The sequence below is a fragment of the Pristiophorus japonicus genome, chromosome 8 (genome assembly GCF_044704955.1).
Source record: "Pristiophorus japonicus isolate sPriJap1 chromosome 8, sPriJap1.hap1, whole genome shotgun sequence".
NCBI lineage: Eukaryota > Metazoa > Chordata > Chondrichthyes > Pristiophoridae > Pristiophorus > Pristiophorus japonicus.
In genome coordinates this window covers 90296738-90319831 of record NC_091984.1, presented here as the reverse complement: position 1 = coordinate 90319831, position 23094 = coordinate 90296738, and the positions used below count along the sequence as shown (strand labels likewise).

Below are 23094 nucleotides of genomic sequence, written 5' to 3'. Positions count from 1 at the left end.
AAGTACAATGTGGGAGACAATTGGGAGGACTTTATAGAAAGGCTCCAGCAAAGCTTTGTAACCAAAACTGGTTAGGCGACGATAAGGTAGACAAGAGAAGAGCCCATCTCTTGACCAGCTGTGGCTCGAAAACATATGCTTTAATGAAGGATCTGTTGGCACCCGAGAAACCAGCAAGCAAGTCATTTGAAAAATTGAGCACACTGGTAAGAGACCACCTGAAGCCAGCGAGCAGCCTACACATGGCCAGACACAGGTTCTACAACTACAGATGCTGTGTGGGCCAGAGCATACCCGACTTCGTGGCGGAACTTCAGAGGTTGGCTAGTTTATGTGAGTTCTCCGATGAACTGAGGAGAGAAATGCTGAGAGACTTTTTCATTGAAGGAATAGGCCACGCAGGCATATTCCGAAAGCTCTTAGAGACCAAGAACCTGACCTTAGAGACAGCAGCACTGGTTGTACAGACATTCTTGGTAGGGGAAGAAGAAACGAGGTTGATTTACAATGCAGGTACGACAACTAACGAAATATCGGAAGAAGAAGTTCACAGCACTAAACAAGCTGCTACCCCCACACTCAGACAAAACCGGGAGAACAGGCTCTCGACTGCAGGCAGAAGCCATCAAGGGCCACAGGAACGGCCGTTCACACCTCATCAACCCACAATGCGAGCAATCAACTACAAACTGAGAGAAGCTCAAGAGACATCAGCCAGACGCAGCTCATTCTTTGGGAACTCTTTGAACAATGGAACAGGTCTGTGCTGGAGGTGTGGTGGTGGGCACTTGTAAAGGGGATGTTGATTTCAGCGGGCTGTTTGCAGAAATTGTGAATATACAGGGCATTTGGCCCGCATGTGCAAAAAAACGGCAGCTCGGCTGGTATACGAATCGGATGGGTCGGAAAGCGGGCCAGAAGATGGTGGGGACAGTACCCGGGACACCGATGTACAGTGGGTCAACACGATCAATGGCCGCTGCTCCTACAACAGGATGTCTCCTATAATGATGAGGGTCCTACTCAACGGGATATCTGTCAACATGGAGCTGGATACGGGAGCGAGTCAATCTCTCATGGGCGCTCAACAATTTGAACAACTGTGGCTGCATAAAAGAGACAGACCAAAACTCACAAGGGTCGACACCACACTAAGGACCTATACCAAAGAAATCATACCAGTCCTCGGCAGCGCCATGCTCTCTGTGACACACAAAGGGACAGTGAACCGACTTCCCCTGTGGATTGTCCCCGGAGACCCCCCAGCACTGCTGGGGAGAAGCTGGCCGGCAAAACTAAACTGGAAATGGGATGATGTCCATGCCATGTCATCAGAGGAACGGACCTCCTGCTCAACAGTTATAAAGCGATTTGAACATCTCTTTCAGCCAGGTGTGGGCACTTTCAAAGGGGCCAAAGTCAAAATCTACATCTCCCAGGATGTTCGACTGGTCCATCACAAGGCCAGAGCTGTACCCTATGTGATGAGGGAAAAGATTGAACATGAACTAGACAGGCTTCTGCGGGAAGGCATTATATCACCTGTGGAATTTAGCGACTGGGCAAGTCCCATCGTCCCAGTCATGAAGCCTGATGGATCCATACGAATCTGTGGGGACTACAAATCTACCATAAACAGAGTCTCCCTACAGGACCAGTACCCGCTGCCCAGAGAGGAGGACTTATTTGCCACATTGGCTGGAGGTAAACTTTTCTCAAAATTAGACCTCACATATGACGCAAGAATTAACCGAGGAATCCAAGCTACTCACCACCATCAACACACATCGAGGCCTTTTCATGTACAATCGATGCCCATTCGGCATCAGGTCGGCAGCTGCCATATTCCAGTGCAACATAAAGAGTCTGCTCAAGTCCATCCCGAGGACGGTTGTATTTCAAGATGACATACTTATCATGGGCAGAGACACCGACTCCCATCTCCGTAATTTGGAGGAAGTACTAAAGCGGTTGGATCAGGTATGCCTACGAGTCAAGAAATCCAAGTGCCTGTTTCTCGCACCCGAGTTTGAATTTTTGGGCAGAAGGATTGCCGCTAATGGAATCCGCCCAACAGAGTCCAAAACAGAAGCAATTCGCCTGGCACCCAGGCCCCGGAATGTCTCAGAACTGCGCGCCTCGCGGGCTACTCAATTACTTTGGGAACTTTATGCAGAACTTAAGCACGCTGCTGGAGCCTCTCCATGTGCCACTCAGGAAGGGGTGTGATTGGTTTTGGGGGGACGCCCAGGAACGCGCCTTCAATAAGGCACGCAACCTTCTGTGTTCCAACAGTGTTTTGACTTTCTTTGACCCAGGTAAAAAGCTAGTTCTCACATGCGATGCGTCAGTGTATGGGGTCGGGTGTGATTTGCAACATGTCAATAGTGCAGGCAAATTACAACCCATAGCTTATGCTTCCAGGTCACTTTCGCGGGCGGAGTGCGGGTACGGAATGGTGGAGAAGGAGGCGCTCGCGTGCGTGTACGGTGTCAAAAAGATGCACCAATACCTTTTCGGGGCCAAGTTCACATTAGAAACCAACCACAAGCCCCTCACGTCCCTCCTATCCGAGAGCAAGGCAATAAACTCCAATGCCTCAGCGCGAATTCAACGGTGGGCACTCATGCTGGCGTCCTACGACTACACAATAAGGCACAGACCAGGCACAGACAACTGTGCCGACGTGCTCAGCAGGCTACTCCTGCCGACCATGGAAGGGTCTGACGAACAGGACTGTGAGATAGTCATGGCAATCAATGCCTTTGAGTCCACAGGTTCGCCCATGACGGCTCGCCAAATCAGAGCCTGGACGGCCAGCGACCCCACGTTATCCTTAGTAAAAAGATGTGTCCTAACCGGTGACTGGGCAGAGGCTCGCGATGCCTGCCCCGAGGAATTAAAACCCTTTCACAGGCGCATGCATGAGCTATCACTACAAACAGACTGCCTGATGTGGGGCAGCCGAGTAGTCATGCCTCTGCGAGGCAGAGAGGCATTTGTCCGGGAGCTCCACCGCGATTTGGACTTGGAGCTCTGCGTCCGAAGGTGCACCATTTGTGCCCAACTCAGCAATGCCCCCAGGGAGGCTCCACTGAGCCCCTGGCCCTGGCCTACCAAACCGTGGTCGCGGGTGCACGTAGACTATGCGGGCCCATTCATGGGCAAAATGTTCCTCGTAGTTGTAGATGCATTTTCAAAGTGGATCGAATGCACCATTTTAAACTCGAGCACAACCTCCATCACTGTGGAGAGCCTCGTAACCATGTTTGCAACACACGGAATCCCTGACACATTGGTCAGTGACAATGGTCCGTGCTTCACCAGCGCAGAATTCCAAGACTTTATAATTGACTACGGCATAAATCACGTCAAGACGGCACCGTTCAAGCTGGCTTCCAACGGCCAGGCGGAGAGAGCAGTGCAAATCATTAAACAAGGCATGCTTAAAATCCAAGGTCCCACGCTGCAGGGTCGCCTGTCACGACTGCTGCTGGCATACAGATCTCGTCCGCACTCACTGACTGGGATCCCCCCCCGCGCAACTGTTGATGAAAAGGACTTTAAAAACAAGGTTCTCATTAATCCTCCCAGACATGCACGAAATTGTTGAGGCAAAGCACCGTAAGCTGACTGAGTACCATGACAGAAATTCGAGGGGGAGATGGAATGAGATAGGGGGACAAAGTTTTTGTACTAAACTATGGCAAGGGTCCCAAATGGCTTGCAGGGACAGTAACGGGCAAGGAAGGAAACAGGCTACTGGTAGTACAAATGGACAATGGCAAAACCTGCCGGAGGCATGTAGACCAAGTCAAAAGCAGATTTACCAACAACACTGCGGAACTAGAGGCAGACTACAATGTGGAACTCACACCACACCTGGTGGACAGACAGAGGGAACAACCTGAGGAAAGGGAAATCCCAACAGACAGCCCAGGTGAGTCAACAACAATCACACCAATCGAAACAGACAGCCCAGGCGAGATACCAGCAACCACACCCAAAGAAAAACAGACACCAAGGCAAACAACTGAACCACAACTCAGACGCTCCACGCGAGAGCGTAGACCACCTGAGAGACTGAACCTATAAAGACAATAAGACCTTGGGGGAGGGTGATATCATGTATCTTACATTATTATATATAACTGTATCCTAACATGCTATACATGACTGTAATAAGATATGACCTGTAACCACCAGCATACCTTACCACCAGGGGTGCACTTGCAAGAGACAGGTATATAAAGACAGGTCTCAGGCAAGTGCAGCATTCCAGAGCTGTGAAATAAAGGTGCAGGTCCAGAGTGACCTTGACTTCACTACATGCCTCGTGTGAATCTGTACTGAGGGGACAGGACTTTACACTACCTATGTCATTGGTACCTACGTGGACCACGACAATTGGATCTTGGATCTTCCCCCTCCCATTCCAAGTTCCTCTTCAGCCCAGAGGATATGTCCTTAACCCTGGCACCGGGCAGGCAACACAGCCTTCAGACACACGCTCTCGGCTGCAGAGAACCTTATCTATCCCCCTAATGATAATGTCCCCTACCACTACAACATTTCTTTTTATGCCCCCCACTTGAATGGCCCTTTGTAACATGATGCTGTGGTCACTTTGCTCATCCTCCCTGCAGTCCCTGCTCTTGTCCACACAGGGAGTAAGAGCCTTGAACCTGTTGGACAAGAGCAAGGGCTGAGGCTCCTCCATCACTACCTCCTACATCCCCATACCTTCCTCACTCATTGTCACACCCTCCTGTCCCTGACCACGGAATAAATTTGAATTAATTAACCTAAGGGGTGTGACTGCGTCCTGGAATGCAGCGTCCAGGTAACTCTCCCCTTCCTTGATGTGTAGTAGTGTCTGCAGCTCGGACTCCAGCTCATCAACACGGAGCCAAAGTTCCTCGAGCTGCAGACACTTGCTGCAGATGTGGTCGCTGTGGACCTCAATGGGGTCAACCAGCTCCCACATGCAACCGCAGAAAGACATCACTTCCCCTGCCATCCTTAATATATTTAATTAATTAAGTTTTCATTTTGTTTTAATCCCAGCTCTTAATTCAAACCAATGCCCCAGAAAAGAGAGAAAAACTCACCAACCAATCACTTCCCTTTTTTCCTGACACGTCGCACTTTGATTTTGGTTCTTTTTATTTCTTGTCCTCAGGTCAGTTGGTGCTGTTTGGGCTGCTTGATGTGCTGTATGAAAAGGAAATCATGCTTGACAAATCTTTCAAGTTTTTTGAGGTTGTAACTAGCATAATAGATAAGGGAAAACCAGTGGATGTGGTGTATTTGGATTTTCAGAAGGCATTTGATAAGGTGCCACAAAAGAGGTTATTAAACAAAATTAGAGCTTATGGGATTGGAGGTAATACACTAGCATGGATTGAGGATTGGTTAACGTACAGGAAACAGAGAGTAGGAATAAACAGGTCATTATTGGGTTGTAACTAATAGGGTGCCACAAGGATCAGTGCTTGGGCCTCAGCTATTCACAATCTATATCAATGATTTGGATGAGGGGACCAAATGTAATATATCCAAGTTTGCTGATGATACAAAGCTAGGTGGGAATGTAAGTTGTGAGGAGGATGCAAAGAAACTTCAAGGGGATATAGATCTGCTAAGTGAATGGGCAAGAACATGGCAAATGGAATATAATATGGAGAAATGTGAAGTTATCCACTCTGGTAGGAAAAGTAGAAGCAGATTACTGTATTATTTAAATGGTGAGAGGCTGGGAAATGTTGGTGTTCAGAGGGTGTCCTTGTACATGAATCACTGAAAGTTAACTTGCAGGTACAGCGAGCAATTAGAAACGCAAATTATATTTTGGCATTCATTGCAAGAGGATTTGAGTATAAGAGTAAAGACATCTTTATGCAATTATATAGGGCCCTGGTGAGACCACAATGATCAGTTGAAAAGTGCTTCCTTATTGTGCACAGTTTTGGTCTCTTTACTTAAGGAAGAATATACTTGCCATAAAGGGAGTGCAATGAAGGTTCACCAGACTGATTCCTGGGATGGGGGGATTGTCCTATGAGGAGAGATTGAGTAGACTAGGCCTATATTCTCTAGAGTTAAGAAGAATGAGAGGTTATCTCATTGAAACATACAAAGTTCTTACATAGCTTGACAGGTTAGATGCAGGGAGGATGTTTCTCCTGGATGGGGAGTCTAGAACCTGGGGTCAGCCATTTAGGACTGAGTTGAGGAGAAATTGCTTCACTCAGAGGGTGTTGAATCTTTGGAATTCTCTACCCCACAGGGCTGTTGAGGCTCAGTCGTTGAGTATATTCAAGACAGAGATTGATAGATTTTTGAATATTAAGGGAATCAAGGGATATGGGGATAGTGCAGGAAAGTGGAGTTGAGGTAGAAGATCAGCCATGATCTTATTGACTGGCGGAGCAGGCTCAAGGGGCTGATTGGTCTAATCCTACTCCTATTTTTTATGTTCTTATGTCCAGATAATCTGTTTTTAAGTGATGTTGGCTGAGGGCTAAATATTGGCCAGGAATTTAGTGTTGCTTATAATGCAGTGATTGACGTCAGTGGTGGTGCTACTATCTCTGGAGGCGCTAAGACCCACCTAAATACAGTACCATGCACAGTAGCAACATAAACATGGTTGTTGGTGGTGAAGACCTTTCTGGCTGTTGGTGGCTCAGCCTGGCCAAACAGGCCAATGAAGTGGTGTTTCACTCGTGGCCCATTTGTACTTTCCCAACAACTGGGGAAAGTATGGTGGCCAGAAATAAAGCTATAAACTGGAACATAAAAGCAACTATGTTTCTTAGTAGTTCTTGAAGCAGTTCTGCAATATAAGTAGAGCATAAGATTTCATTTGAAGACACTGGTGGGTGGTTATATACCCCGCTGAATACTATGTTTTAGTAATAAACAATCAGTGCTATTAAAAGGCAGACAGTCTGTATTATTTGTAAGACTCATGTTTAGGGGTGTTTTGAAATTTTAATTTACTCCTACAAGCCTGCCAATCCCCTTGCATGTGCTCTACCTTCAGGCCAGCCTTGATGATTCATTACCATATAATGACTCTGTTGGATTTTCTAGTACAATCTGGAACGCGGTAGCTCCCGTGCCGAACTACCAGCGGTGTGTCTCATCTTGAAAGAAAGTAACAAAGTGTTTGGAATTTACTAAGTAATTAGCAGTTAATGCTGCCAAGAGGAATACAAGCTGCAACATTTAAAAACTGGTGGTTTAAGAGAGTTGGCAATCAAACATGTTTTGTGACAAATACAGAAAAAAACTTTTAACAGATTTGATGTGAAGATTTTCTTTTCTTTGTTCTGTGCGTTTTACAACATACCCGCTCAGGATGAATTGTCTGAGAAGAGAAAGTTTGTAAACAAGGATGTGCTAAGACAGGAATGAAATGTTTCAAATCCAGGGAATTTATTTCTATGGGTATCAAGATTACCTGATTACATTAGTGTCGAGTTAGTTAACTTTTTTTAAAGTTTGTTTTTTTCCCACAGTTTTCTTCCAACTTCCCTCCTCACTCGAAGGCACTAACTCACGATGGGTACCATTTCAGGAGCACCAGGCAATCTTGAGTACCTCAACAGGAGCCAGTGCAGTGATCAGAAAGAAAGAACTAGTTTTCACCTTTCATATCCTTAGGATGTCCCAAAATGCTTCAAAGCTAATGAAGTACTTTTAAACTGATCATTGTTGTTATGTAGGGAAATGTGACGGCCAATTTGGACACAGGAAGGTCCCACAACCAACAATGGGATAAATAACCATTTAATCTGTTTTTAGTGATCTTGATTAAGGGATAAATGTTGCCCAGCACAATACAAGAATTTCCCTGCTCCTCCTTGAATAGTGCCATGGAGGCCACTTCAGTTAAATGTATCAGCTGAAGACAGCACCTCCAACAATGCAGCACACCCTCAGTAGTGCCAAAGCCGTAAGCTCTGGAATTCCCTTGCTAAACCTCTCCACCTCTCTTTCCTCCGTTTATATGCTTCTTAAAACCTACCTCTTTGATCTCATCTGCCCTAATATCTCCTTATGTGGCTCGGTGTCAAATTTTGTATTATAACGCTCCTGTAAAACACCTTGGGACTTTTTACTATGTTAAAGGTGTTATATAAATACAAGTTGTTGTTGTTGCATTGAAATGTCAACCTAGATTATGCACTCAAGTTCTTGACTGGGGCTTGAACCCATAACCTCCTGAGTCAGAGGTGAAAATGCTACCACTGAGCCAAGCTGAGTCGGGGCGAGTGACCTGGCTGATACTATTTGCTCCTCTCTCTCTCGTCAAGCAGCACTGAAGAGATCAGCTAACTCAACGCACAGATAGTGGATGTAGCCTAAAATGTTTGTTTGTGGTCTGTAAGGCTAAGTATCACACTGTGTGAATTACCCATTAACCCATCTCAACAGTACTTGGTTTTTATTGTCACTGAGTGCACTTTACATTTATTCATTGTTAATTGAACTATTTTGCTGACTTGCAACTAAAGATTTTTTTAAAAACTTTTTTTCAGATTATTATCTAATCCTAGATGAGCCGATGAATAATATCACAACCTCGCTTGGCCAGACTGCAGAGCTGTACTGTAAAGTGTCCGGCAATCCACCCCCTACCATACGCTGGCTGAAGAACGATGCACCAGTTGTCCAGGAACCACGGAGGATATCCTACCGACTGACTAACTTTGGCTCTCGTCTCCGAATACGAAACCTCGATACAACAGACACGGGTTATTTCCAGTGCGTAGCTACAAATGGACTAAAATCTGTTTCAACCACAGGCGTGCTTTTTGTCAAATTTGGTAAGCATTACATTGAAACGTTACATAATTTGTGAGGAAATAAAACAGGCAGTTCCGACTCTAAGCTGCCAAGAGAGCAGCAGCACTCAATCTGACACCCATGACTTTCAGGCACCATCACTCCCACCCCCCCCCCCCCCCCCCCACCTCCTCCCCCTCTTCCCCATCCTCCATTTACTTTCAATTGTGGAGCGACTTTAACTTTAGATCCATTGAAGGCCATTTTGAAAATTGTTACCAGTGTTTCCTGCACATCTACAATTTTCACACCCACATGACTTTATGCATGTCAGTGCACACAGTGATTCAGCTTTGGGCATTGGAAAATGTATGTTGCGACGGAAATTGACTCTGCACATTTAGAAGCCAAGTAGTAAAAAACACATAGTTTGTCAGCAGCTCTAGGCTCCTCGACAATTCAGGCCGATGACCCCATTTGAGGCAAAGGTCAGACTCATTATTTGCAGGGCGCTATGAAGGCATATGACCAAGGTAAAAGTGGCATTAACGTACAGATTCCTGGTACTGTCATTAGGATTCCAGAAATTTTCGGCTAAGCAAAATATTTGTGGTATGTCCACATGAACCGTGAAAAACACCCAGCAATACAATAAGACTCGGATGGTGTTTGTCTAGATCATTTTGAACAAAGGTGAAGTACAGATGGTCACAGGTGTGTGTGTCACTGGTGATTTTAGCATAGAATCAATTGAGGTGATGAATTAGAGTACAGGTATCACACAAGTAAATTGTCAGAGAAATGAATGAGTATTGGTTTGTGTGATTTTTCCTATAGTGCATTGATATCAATGTATTAACTAAACATATTAACAACATTAGATCTGCGGCTGTAATTCTCTCAGTGTTACAGCCACTACATTTTGCAATGCTTAAAGAAGTTAAACAACTGCTCCCTAATGGCTCAATGAATGAATGAATCAGTCAGTATGAGACTGAGCCATTCAGGCCAGTCGGGTCCTAATTGTTATCTTTGCTCTGATAAGATGATGGAGATCTCGGAGTGACTGGATTCGAGAGGGGAGAAAAAAAATCAGATAAAGTTACCATTTCTGATCACCATATAGTGATTCCTGCTGGAAAGTGTATGTTGGATGAGGACAGGATTGAGCTTGACTGGCATGTTGAATAGTTGAATAGCCTATCAACACGCACTGTACAATCTTGCATGTGAAGAATGGACACAAGGGAGACGAGAGGTCTTTGACTTTTCTTTCTTTAAAAGCCAAACTGGGAAGAAAATAAATGGAGGCAGTGGAAGTCAAAATACACCTCCCCCCTGGAAGCTCCTCACTTTGATCTGATCAAGGTGTAGGTGTCACTGTGGTACAGTGCAATGCAAGATCACATCTGCAATCCATCAGTTGCTAACTTTTCGACTGGAACTGCAGCCCTGTTGGAAGGCGGCGATTGGAGGTTTGACACTTCCATGGTGAGGGAATGGAAATCATAGACAATTGCTCATAACTGCAGGCCCCCGCTGCCCCCTTCCCACACTGTACCTGGTTTCAGAGCAGCACTGGCTAAGGTCTGGAAGCAAGTTGCCTCCCTGCCCGCCCTTGACTAAGAATGGTGTGCAATATTGAGGAGAAGGCGAGATAGGAGGAAACAATAATTTTTTAAAACAGAAAAGAGGGACTGTGTAGTGGATAAAGTTAGACACTAGCTTTCCACCTCTGGGACCAGAGAATGATTGATAGTCTTCTTTGTCTGCTGGCCTTGAGTTTGGGTAGTCGCAATCTAAGTCCTATGGCCTTCAGCATGAACTGCCCCTAATTCATTGATAAATTGGTACAGAATGGCTGTTAGCATAATAAGAACATAAGAATTAGGAACAGGAGTAGGCCATCTAGCCCCTCGAGCCTGCTCCGCCATTCAACAAGATCATGGCTGATCTGGCCGTGGACTCAGCTCCACTTACCCGCCTGCTCCCCGTAACCCTTAATTCCCTGATTGGTTAAAAATCTGTTGTGTGAAATTAGAAATTATGAATGGTCATTGGGTGCTCCAAATGGAAATTGTTGCATTCTCCAGCAAGAAACGTCCCTCCTTTTACATTCTCCTCTCTCCCCCCGCGCCCTCCCCCCCCCATAAAAGATTAGCACAGTATGACATCTGTTTTGGATTGAAAATAAATGAGTACCATTTATATTGTGATGTACTAGCACCTCGTGATACTGCACGTAACAGTAAAATTAGATGTTGGGATTGGAATGGTGGCATTGACCATTAGCTCATCTCAGCCAGGGCAACAGGTTTGAGATCTGAGTCACAACGAGCAGGGAAGTGCCAAATGGAGGCAATAACATCTCCCAGGGGTGGGGAAATCATAGGGCAGACTCACTCCTGGATGGTGTTTTCTGACAAGATGCTATGGGAACATTGGCAGCAGCCTTGGATCAGGACATGACGCTGCTCCTTCACTGCAGGCATCGGGCTCGGTGAGAGAAGAAGAAAAAAATACAACTAAAAGTGACATTTACCTGAATGCTACTGTAAAAAGTGTTGGTTTTCGGACATGATTCCTGCCTATTGCTACATCAGTGTAACTTCCCCAAATCCGCCTTTACATTGAATAAAACAGCTGATCCCAGTCGCCTCAAACTGATCTCCTTTGACCCACCCCAGCTCATGCCGGGTCCTGTCCTACATTCTACATCTGATGTAGAATTCATCCATTTAGCATCATTACGGGCCCTGCTCAGTTTTCAGAGAGCCATGCAGCAAAAGCCTGATGAATGAAGCTTTTGCGATTCAGCTCAGTGAGACTATTGGATCAGTTCCTTTTGCATTTCTATTGACTTTTTTCACATTCCATAATTTTTACCCCTCTCCTTTCTTAAGACTCATGCTGGGATCAGGTACCATGCGTGCCACCTGACCTCCGCTATCTTACCATTCTTTGTATGGGAGCACAGCCAGCAAGTGTTAGCAGGCTGTTCAAACTCGCAAGTGAAGGGGCAGCAAAATCAAACCTGATCCGAACCGTGCCCATTATACATGCACTTTCCAGCATTTCTAGCTGGAGCGCCTGGCCCTGGAACATTGTGGCCCACCCCGACCTGCGAGAGAACACCACCGCAGGTTGGGAGTATCAGAGCTGGAGCATGCCACTGCAGCTTCCAGTGCGAGCCGCTCCAAGTGTGCGACAGCTTCGAGGTGGGCGACTGGGTAATGTCATCAGGATCCAGGTCGTCGTTTGGAGCATGGGCAGGAGCATCAGCTGGGCCCGAGTAAAGCAGAGGAGCATGGAAGGTCCCTAGCCTAGTGCTCTGAACCCAATTTTAACATCTCGGCTACTGCGGGGAAGGGATTAAACCTGCTTCTCAGTGGCTCAGTTCCACACTGGATAATACATTTAGCTATTCACCCATTGGGTAGTGAAATGTTTTTCCATCAAACAACTGTCACAGATAAACCTCCTCCCTTTTTGTTAAACTCTAATTTTCTATGCTTGAGCATAAATCACATCAGGAGGCATTAGATGTCTGAAGTTAAGCAACACTTTGTCACAAATAGAGGGCAAGGAGAAATAACTTAACTCAGGAATATTAACGCTCCCTATTTTACCCTCTTGTAGGACCCCCACCGACTCCAAATTCAGGAAAGGTGCCACAGTGAGTATATTTTTGTCTGTACTGTTACCTGTTTCCACAGCTAATGTTTATTGCACATTTCTACTTCAATGGGAGAAGGACTCACGAAAGAGATCAAATGGGTTTATCGTCAATTAGCTAAAAGATAATTTTTCTTTATTTAAAAACAATCTTTTAAATTGCATTTATGACTGTTTGAGTATTGCTTTGTAAACAGTCCTATATGAGTGCTTTTTTGTGAAGTCCATGTTTGTCACTAAAGCAAAAGTGTAGCCAAACTAATGCTCTCAGGGATTGGAACCCAAGAGACATATTGGCTTCAAAGCCTCACTTAAAAAAAAAACAAATATACAACAAAGTCTACTGCAATTATGTACTTTTATCTCTCCTGTTTGCACATGTGATGTTAAACCTGCTTGCATTGTAATTTAATTCATTCTGTTTCCCCTCCCAATATTCTTTCCTCTCCCAAAGATTTATCAGCCTTCCATTATTCACATAAGTAGACATTCTTTACAAGAAAGCTTGTACAGTCAGTATTAATGGGCTATCTGAACATGAAGGTCATCACAACAAAGTCAACAACAACTTACATGCACCTTTAACGTAGTAAAATGTTCCAAGGTACTTCACAGGAGCATAATCAGACAGAAATTGACACAGAACTAAAGGAGAAGATATTTGGACAGGTAATTAAAAGAAGTGTTTTTAGGAATGTCTATATGAAGGAGAGAGAGCTTAAGGCCAAGACAGCTCAAGGGATGGCTCACAATGGTGGGGCAAAGGATATGGGTGATGTGCGAGGTCAGAGTTGGAGAAATGAAGAATTTTCAAAGGGTTGGCGGACTTGAGGTGTTTACTGGAATAGGGATAGGGGGCTAAGGAGGGATTTGAACATGAAGATGAGAATTTTAAAGTTGAGGTGTTGGGGAACCGGATGCCAACATAGGTCAACAAGCACAGAGGTAATGGGTGAATGGGACTTGGTGTGAGTTAGCACACGGGCATACTGAGGCTAATTGCAATATTTATACCGCTGTCCTAGTACAAGTCACAAATCAAAACTGGGACTTTTTGGTCGATATGGCTCAGTTGTTACACATTGTATTTCACGAGTAAAGAATTTTACTGCATAAAACTTTTTCTACTTTTTTCATAACCTACCTCAGAACACGGACATTTAATGAAAATATTCTTGATGCTAGCCCATGCAGTACAGTCGCTAATTTAATAACTGTCTTCTGGTGACATACGAGGAGTACTTTCAATTATTAAATATCTGCACCTTTTTAGTAAAATTGCGAGTTAATTAATAATGTTGTAGTCTTGTTTGCACTACATTGTTTAAGATCTAGGCTTCTAAATACACTGAGCGACCCAGGAGTACAGTTCACACTCCAGTCTTATATAATCATATAATGATACGGCACAGGAGGCTGCCATTCAGCCCATCGTGCCTGTGTCGGCTCTTTGAAGTGTGGAGTCTCATTCCTTCAGATTGTGAATTGTTGTTGGAGATATAAAAAATGACAAATTTTAAATTAAACATTTTTTCTGACTTTTCCTTTCTGTCTTTTTTTTCTCTCGCTCTCTCTTAATCCAATCTTTCTTTCCTTCTCTTTATTTCTCTTTTTGTACCTGATTTGACATTGAATTCACCCACTCTAATTCACCCTCTTCTGTCCTTCCTCTGTTTATTTCTCTAAAATCTCATTGATTAAGGAGATACACTGTTGGTCCTGCCGTTCACCAAGGTCCCAGATGCCCTGTTACCCTCGTCACGCCCTTATCAGCTTGCACATCCAGCAACTTAACAGGCAAAACATTTTTGAACTGAAGGGTGCAGGAAAAAGTCTAACTAACATGCTGTGAGATGCCCCGCTCCAGCAAATTCTGGGTCATTCTGATTTCATAATCAACCTTTGCCCCCTCCAGTGTTCCCTCTGATTTTCTCCTCATTTAAAGGTGCTGCCTTATGCTGAGGTGCAGCTCCACAAGTTGCAGCAGCCTTCCAGCACCAGGCCTAGTGGTCTTTCTTCCTGTTTGAGCCTAGACAGTGAGTGTCGGAAAACTGTTCAACTGTGGATGAAAGGAAGAGGGAATCACAGCCGAACATAACCCTGACTTCACCTAACATCCACAACTGGACTTTCCAGCATGAGTCATGGTATAATGATTAGCAGCAGGAACCCACCATCCTCCCTAGTTCAGTGGTGCTGAGGCCAATGTAAATCAACCCCACCACCTCTCCAACAGATTTCAAATAACTCAGCTCAGACTGGGGGTCATACCTGGGATCTTGCTGGTCCGATGGTTCAATAATCCCAGTGTCGCACTATCAAGTCTAATGTTGCTCTGACTGCACTACCTCACTGAGATCTACCCAGTGTGACAGCTTGGGTGGAATAACATTGCGTAAACTCAACTGTATCACAAGGAACTGACATAACACTCAGACATCATTGCAGCTTCTCTCTGCACCAAATTAATCCAAATCCTAACATCGTTAAACAAATTAACAGTAAGTGGGTGTAATGTGTGCCACGCGTATGCCTGTGCATGCAAAGTAGAGTCTTGAGAATTTTTCTCCCACTTAACAGACAGTCTGTACACTAAAAAAAATCCACTGCCAGTCTGCCCCACCCCCCTCACCACCTCTCCAACCAGGAGTTCAGGTGGCACCATTAATGAGCATTCTAACTTGGTTTGGGACCCGGCCGCAGAGAAGATGGATGCACAGTACAAAGCTTTCCCACAATTGGCTAGTTTCTACGTGTTTGCTGACAACACCCAGCTCTATCTTGCTGCCGTCTCCCTTGACCCAATGGCAGTTGCCACACCCTCAAATTGCCTGTCTGTTATCAAGACATGGACGAGCCAAACTTTACTCCAGTTGAATGTCAGCAAAGCTCCTTTCAGCACCTCTAAGCCTCTGGCTTCATTTCCATCAACCTCTAATTATAAACTGAGTCAGGAAAGGTGTGGCTCCTTGGCATTCTGCTCCATCACAAGCTCAGCTTTTTTCTTTCCCATCCATTCTGTTACCAAAACTGTTTCTTCCAACTTCCCAACATTTCTCCATGCCTGCCCGCACTTCTTTCCTTCTGTTGTCGAAACCATAGTTCGTGCCTTTGTCACTTTAGGGCTTGACTTCTCCAATGCCCTGCAGCTGATCTCTCGGCCTCGACCTTCCACAAGATACAGCTCATCCGTAGCGCCCTAGACCATGTCCCCATTTGCACCAAGTCCCACATTCCCATCACTTCAGCCCTTTCCAAGCTCCACTGATTCCGCAAGTCCCAGTGTGTCAATTTCAACATTCAGATGTCATCATGCCATTGCCCACCCTACTTTAATGATCTTCTCCTTCCTTATGTCTCTGCTCTTCTAATGCTCTCCATACCCCTCACCCCCTCCACTGAATCACCGATGGCTGCTCATTCAGCCACTACACTTCTGGCCTCTGACATTCTTATCAGTTCCCTCTGCTTGGCCACCTACCTCCTTGCTTTCAAAAGTCTCCTTAAAACCCTTTCCTTTGATTTGTTTTTTTGGCTACCTATCCTAACCGCTCCTGTTTTTCCCCTTTCCCCATATTTGATATCCACCATATCCCTTTCCTCCTTATGGTAAAGCACTCTGAGAATTCTTCCTGTACAAAAAGAGTACTATATAAATGTAAGTTGCAGTTGTAAATTTGCAGATTCACTCCAGAGTTTGTGAAAAACAGCTTGGTGGAGATGGGGTACAATTCTGAAGTTGAGGCAATGTAAAAAGGTATTACTGCGTACCTAAACTACAGTATAGCTCCCCAGCAATACACAGTGCTGACAAGAGAATTGATAGATAGGACTCTGCTTAGCTGGAGTGCCCTCCCCTTACGTTGATTAGCCTGCTGATGCTAACTGTTTAGGCTGAACATTGAATAAAGGCCATTTGGCCAAAGTTTGGGTTGCCAACTGGCACCTGTTGAATTGTACACAAACACAAACTTAGCAACTTCAAGAGAGATGCTCTCTTCACTGGGTATCCAAAGTGAGAAAGTGTTTTAGTCACTAGTGCATGGAGCATGAAAATCCTGTGTTCCTCCTTGCCACCCCCCAAAATAACAAACATTTGATAATCTTGCCCAGGTAATTAGCAACCTTTTTTCTAAAGTAAAATAAAATGCAGTGATCAAGTTAACTTTTGTAAAGAGGCACCATTTTCATGAAAAAATATTTTCTAAATCTTTTTTCCTTTGGTTTACAAGCACAGGATGCAAATTGCTTTGGAATGAAATTCTTATGTATGATGCATGCCTTACCTGTTTCTCAAAAAATGTTGCCCCTTAATCTTTTCATAATGATAGTCCCATTTACTATATTATTAATAGTATATTATTAAAGTGCAGGTATATGAGTGGCAATGCCTGTTTGGAGAAAGGGGCTTGAGGCTGAGTTTAAGATAGAACACTCCCAACATTCATCTTTTTAAAAAGTGCAATAATGTACATCGTTCAAAGATGATGTCAATGATACATTCACAATCTCATGTCTGCATTGTTCTTACCTTATTGGTTGGACTTCTTTTTCCTTTTTTAGAAAATGTTTATGTAGTAAAATGAAAACAAAAACAAAAGGAAACTCTCTTCTACCAACCCCATTTTTTCTTGTATAATGAAGGAGATTTCATTTTGATATTTGCGCTCCAGAATATGAAGTACCAATTTGAGCAATTTTACAGCAAAGATAACCAATTCCTCAAGATTTTCTCTCCTGCATCTGAAGGTTACTACAACCTACATAGGCCCAATCCAGTCCGCGACCATCATCCCCAGATGCACTTTTTTGCAGGAGTCTCACTGCAGATTGATCTCTACCCAAGTTGCCTTTCTTCCTGTGTGGGTCTAGACAGTGAGTCTAGACACTGGCAGGCTACTTCACTATGAGCAGTGGCATTACCGTCAAGTCTGACCTTGCCCTCATTCAATGTCCATATACAAACATTTTCCAGTGGGTGTCATTGGATACAGAACCCTGGTTGATATTTCCCCTTTCTAACCCCAGGCATTGCAATTAAGTATATTGCTCCAGTCACATCTCTACACGTTTTAAATTGAATTACTTCGTGACTAGAAATTACCTGGGTGGAGCATTGGGTAACACACTGTCATCTGACTTGAATTTCAATCTATCCAAAAGGTCCTATACAAATCAGTTTGGCTACCCCATTTTTAATTTCTAGTAAGCACAGGTCCAGTTATATTTTGCCACAAATAAAAAGCAAAATACTTTAGATGCTGGGAATCTGAAACAAAAACAGTAAATGTTGAAAATACGCAGGCCAGTCAGCATCTGTGGAGAGTACAGACAAACCAGGTGAAGCTCGTGTGTAAAAATCTCTTTCCTATGATGTTTACAATCTGTCATAATTTGGGGAGACTGAAATATGTCTCCCATCTGCCTTGCAGAATCTAGTCCTTAAAAGTAATAATTATTTGTTTTCACGGAAAGCAAGTAGTGGTTGTGTGCTCAGAACCACCACAGTTGTTAGGCGAAACTGGCAATTTCAAGAAATCAAGCTGGTTAGATACTTAAGGGCCGAAATTCAGTAACGCCCCGTTTGGGGGCGGTAACCAAGGCGAGGTAGGACTTTCTGCGCCCGGCAGGGAAGTCTCGTCCCAGCCACGAAATTGAGGTTACCACCCCCGAGAGGAAATGGAGCGTAATGTTGGGCGCTCCACTGCCTCTCGGGGACGGGACCGGGATGCTAAGCGCAGGAATTTTCCAGTGCTACGCAGATCACCGCGTAACGCTGGCGGTAGAACAGGGCCCTCCCATTCCATTAAAGGGAAGGGCATGCTGCGAGCTCTGCAATGGGGAGCAGGGTGCCATGGAAGCAGCCCGGCACAGAACCAAAGTGCCAGGCTGCAAAATCGTGGCACGGAATCCGTAAATTCGTCAATGCGACTGATAAGTTGGCCATAGAAAAAAAGGGGCGCCACGCGCCTTCCCTTTAATTTTTGCTCGCGGCAGCCACACGGGGCGCTACCGAAGTTCTGCTCTGGGGCGAAAACGGGTTGTTGCGCACGCCGATGACGTCATCAGTGCCGCAGCCCGTGGCGCTACCGACAGGAGTGGGGCACTGCCGGTTTGCGCCTCCGCTAACTCCTGCAGAATTTCACGGGAGGCGGTAGTGACCCCGCTCCCCAGGCGAGAAATCGTTTGCGCCCCGTTAGTGCCCCCAGGGGAGGCACAAACTAGACAAATTTCTCCCTCTTAATGTCAAAACTGCTTCTCAGCATTATAAATTGTGGAACATAGCAAAAGAACAATCTTCATTTTCTCCCTCTACTTTTTTTTATAAGATTCCCTCTTTATATTTTTTCCACAAATATATTTTCTTCTCTTCTGAAAGCATTGACTTATGTTGGAATATGGTTCTGCAGAAAGTGGTATCTCCACCCAACTTACCCTGCTGCATATCTAAGCCTTAAACAGTCAGTACCAACCATAGCAAACAAAACAGACAAGCCCGATCCTGTCCTCACATGTTCACTTGAGCATATCCCAACAGGGGGCCACTGGACAGCGATCAGGATCAGGAATGCTGGCAGATTTCCCCCCTCGTTAGCCCATGAACACTGAGACTGTTGGGCTCCAATCACAATGTCAGCTGAAATCAACTAACTTAGCTCAAACCTGGGACTTTCCTGGTTTGTATGGCTCAACGTCACAGCATGTTGTGCCTTGATTCACTGAACCATTGTAGAAAACTGGGTCCTCCTTAAAGATTTATTTTGCTTCCCATTTACATTTTGTTTTCACTTACTGTTCTCAGCAAAGAAAGTGAGTGCGCATCCTATTCACTGGCCTCAGCTGTTGTCACTCTGAAACCAGCTGCTGTGATTCTCTTTCCAACTTTACTTCCTGCACAGGATATTTGACATCGTACCATGGTTCAAACCAGAAGTGAGACAGTACTGTCCTGACAAAGATTCCACATTGAAATCAGCACAAGTTTATGTCTTTGGAGTTCAGTGATTTTACACCTAATATTTTCATATCTATAGTCAAAGTAAAGAAATAGTTAGCTACCTTGTAGGATTTCATTCATCAAAAGATCTTCCACATACTGTAGAAGTATAGCCCAGCTTGATATGATCTAGGGAAACTGCATGCTGTACACGCAGGTAAAAGTATTATTGCACAGCGAGCAGGCTATGCCACACATGGTTTCCTACACCTATGTCATTTAAAACCCAGAAAGGGCACTGTTGGATCAGTGTGTTTTGACCTAAAGCTAAACTAAAATTAGTCAACCAGTTAACAGTAACCATGTCCCCACTCAAAAAAGCTATACAACTGCAGGGTCTGTGGAATCGGAAAGGTGGATGGGATCTAGGTGTTTTGAGGATACATATCTTTCAAAGAATGGAAAGGTACTACATCATTGGTAATCTATCCTTTTATATTTTTATCACATCCTCCAAATTAGTGGCACTGCATAAAATCATAACAACAGCTTAGAGGATCAATCGGTCAAAGATATGGTCACATGATACTGTTAAATTAGTAAATGTGAGGATTGCTTCATGTAGCAACCATTGGTATCTTATCATTAGGAACCTGACCGAGAAGCAACCATGCACCTTTATCCTGACCGCTGGGCTTCTTCTCTGAAAGATGGTAGCAGTGTAGGATGCACTCTCCACTCATTTAGCTATCCATTGCTTCATCATGGGTTTGCTTTGAATCTATGCATCATAAGAAATTAATAATTAAAAATTGACTTGAGTGAGACAGACAGTAATTCAGGGATTTGCAAGTGTCTGTATAATGGGAGCAACATTTCAGTTCTGACTTATGTGGCAGCAGATAAAATAATGGGACAATTTCATGGCCCAAATGAAATTGGGAAGGACTTTAGGTAAAAATCTCTGAATGAGTTCTAAGGACTACTTTACCAGAACGCTGAATCAAATATGATTGACATATAATATGTGCAAACACTGATAATGCAATTTTCCATTTAAGAAACTGAAACTTGTATTTTAAGAGGTTTGAACCCCTGCGTAACTTAACTTGTGAACAATTAAATTAAGGCTACAATTTGAGAATAAATGAAGGTATAACTATGTGCAGTGTATAACTGGTTTGCATAAAATGAGAATGTAACCATTGATCTCATAACAATCCAAACACAACGGCTACAACATGAAACCGAATAGAACTAGGTTTTAACCCAATATCTATCTAGTGCTGGAGATACTTCAGACTATACAGGACTTCACCAGAGATATGTCTAACTGCCTCAATATCATTGCACAAGCAATTTTCCATTTTCCATTGTAAGCTGTATTAGTGATGATTTGTGGGAACCAAGGTGTTTTGTTAAGTAACTGAATGTTTGCTACTCTAATGTCTGATTAAATTAACCTGCAGACTTTGTCCTAAGCTTTTGGCAGCAAGAGGTACAACACGAAAAATGAAGAGGCTTTAGCTGAGGAAAAGTGAACAGGTTCAACGGTGCAAATTCTGGGACTTTAGGCACCACTGTCTATCAGAAATCGCACTGTCTGAAGTACCTTGATTCAGATAAGACATTAAACCAAGGCCCCCTCAGGCTAAACTATACCATGGCATTATTCGAAAAGAGCAGGGAAGTTCTTCCTGTATCCTGGCCAAAGTTTAACACTCAACCCGCATCACTTGAACAGAGTATCTGGCTATTATCTTATTGATGTCGGTGGAACCTTGCTGTGTGCAAATTGGCTGCCGTGTTTCCTACATTACAACAGTGATTACAATTCAAAAGTACTTCATTGGCTGTAAAGTGCTTTTCAACATCTTGAGCTACATTAGCTCCCAGTTCCCCCTTCCCATGTCTCAAATTCAAAATGTTCATCGTTGTGTTTAAATTCCTCCTGTGCCTCATCCATCCCTATCAATGTAAACTACTCTAACCCTACATGGCCCTTTCCCCTGACCTCTCTGTTCTCTGAATCTAGCCTCCTGTGCATTCCCCTCTTGGTAACTATGCTTTTGGCAACTATGCTTTCAGCTACTTAGGTTCCGCACTCTGGAATTCCTCCCTAAATCCTTCCACCTCCATCTCCCTCTCCTTCTTTAAGGACCTCCTTAAAACCCATCTCTTTGACTAAGCTTTTGGTCACCCCTTCTAATCTCTCACTCTTTGGCTCAGCATTTGTTTTCCTTACTTCTTGGTGAAGCACCTTGGGACATTCTTCGATGTTAAAGATGTTGTATAAATGGAAGTTGTTATTGTTGAGGGTCATCATTAACAAGAAGCTTAACTGGACCAGCCATATCAGCAGCATGGCTACATGAGCAGGGCAGAGGCTAAATATTCTGCAAAGGGTAACTTCCTGATTCTTCAACGTTTCTCCACAGTCTACAAATTCAAATCAGTAGTGTCGTTGAATGCTCACTACTCTCCTGGATAGGTGCAGTTGAAGCAATGCTAAGAAACTCAATACCGGGATGCAGCGCTGCTTGATCTGCACCCGTTCCCCCATCACTGGCACACTGTGCTTGCAGGGCTTACAATCTACAGCATGCACTGTAACAACTTACCAAGGTTATTTCCACAGCACCCTCCAGCCCCATGACCTCTTCCACTGAGAAGGACACCATCACCTTCACATTCTCCTCCAAGTCGCACACCATCCTGACTTGGATATATATCGGTGTCCCTTCATCGTCGCTAGATCAGGATCCTGAAATTCCTTACCGAACACAATTATGGGAGCACCATCATCACAAGAACTGCAGCACTTCAAGGAGAAGGCCCAATAACACCTTCCAAGGGCAACTAGGGATGGGAAAAAAATGTGACCTTGCCAGTGTTGTCCACATCCCGAGAACGAACTGGAAAAAAATCTTTATTTCCGGTGTGGAACAGGAGGCAGAGACTTGACCCTGTATTCTACATGAAGTAGTGTTTATTCTCTCATGGACAATGTCATCACAATGTTAAATGTCTATCTTAGCCTTCATTAGTAGATTTTAAAAAGTCAGCAACATCATGCTATCTTGACCACATTGCTATGTACCACTCTGTTTATAAACCTCATGGTGCCCTGCAAGTCCTGTTAATGTTACAAAACCAACATTAATTTTCATTTTATGTTTAGTTCCAAATAATACAATTATGATTGTATCTATGCTTTAATAAAACCCCTTAAACTCGCATCCATTTCACAACTGATAACCACTTGACCTTCAGGATAACCTGTGCTCCTGACAAGTTTTGGTTTCTCAGGCAGTATTGATGGGTCAGAAGGTATGGTAAAACCATTGGGCAAATGGACTGCAATAGTTGGGTACTGTGTGCAAGCTAAAGGTCCTGGTGACAAGAAAATAAGTGTTTGGTAAGTACTACTACACATGAGGCCCAGAGTGCTTGTACAGCAGTATTTGTGATTTCAGCAAAGAAGCAAAGATGGTGATAACAGATGGAGAAAGGTCTCTGTGGTTCTTCAAACAAACAAAATCTTAACCGATTCAGCAGCAGGTTCTTCATTACAAAGGTCAATTGAGTTTTCAGATAGTCTCAGTTCCTGGAATGGCCAGGAGAAGCCTGCTTCAAACACTCTGCTGCAGACTCAAGCTGCTCAGTTTTGAAATGCACTATCCTAA

The 23094-nt window shown here is 44.1% G+C and overlaps 1 protein-coding gene across 1 annotated transcript in view; it reads left to right on the top strand.

The window, feature by feature from the left end:
- Window positions 1–23094, top strand: part of ror1 (receptor tyrosine kinase-like orphan receptor 1) — a 331882-nt gene that overhangs the window by 238312 nt on the left and 70476 nt on the right. The window contains exons 3-4 of the mRNA XM_070886144.1: window positions 8550–8837; window positions 12436–12466. Coding sequence (XP_070742245.1) covers window positions 8550–8837; window positions 12436–12466 — 319 coding nt within the window. The remainder of the gene's footprint in view (window positions 1–8549; window positions 8838–12435; window positions 12467–23094) is intronic.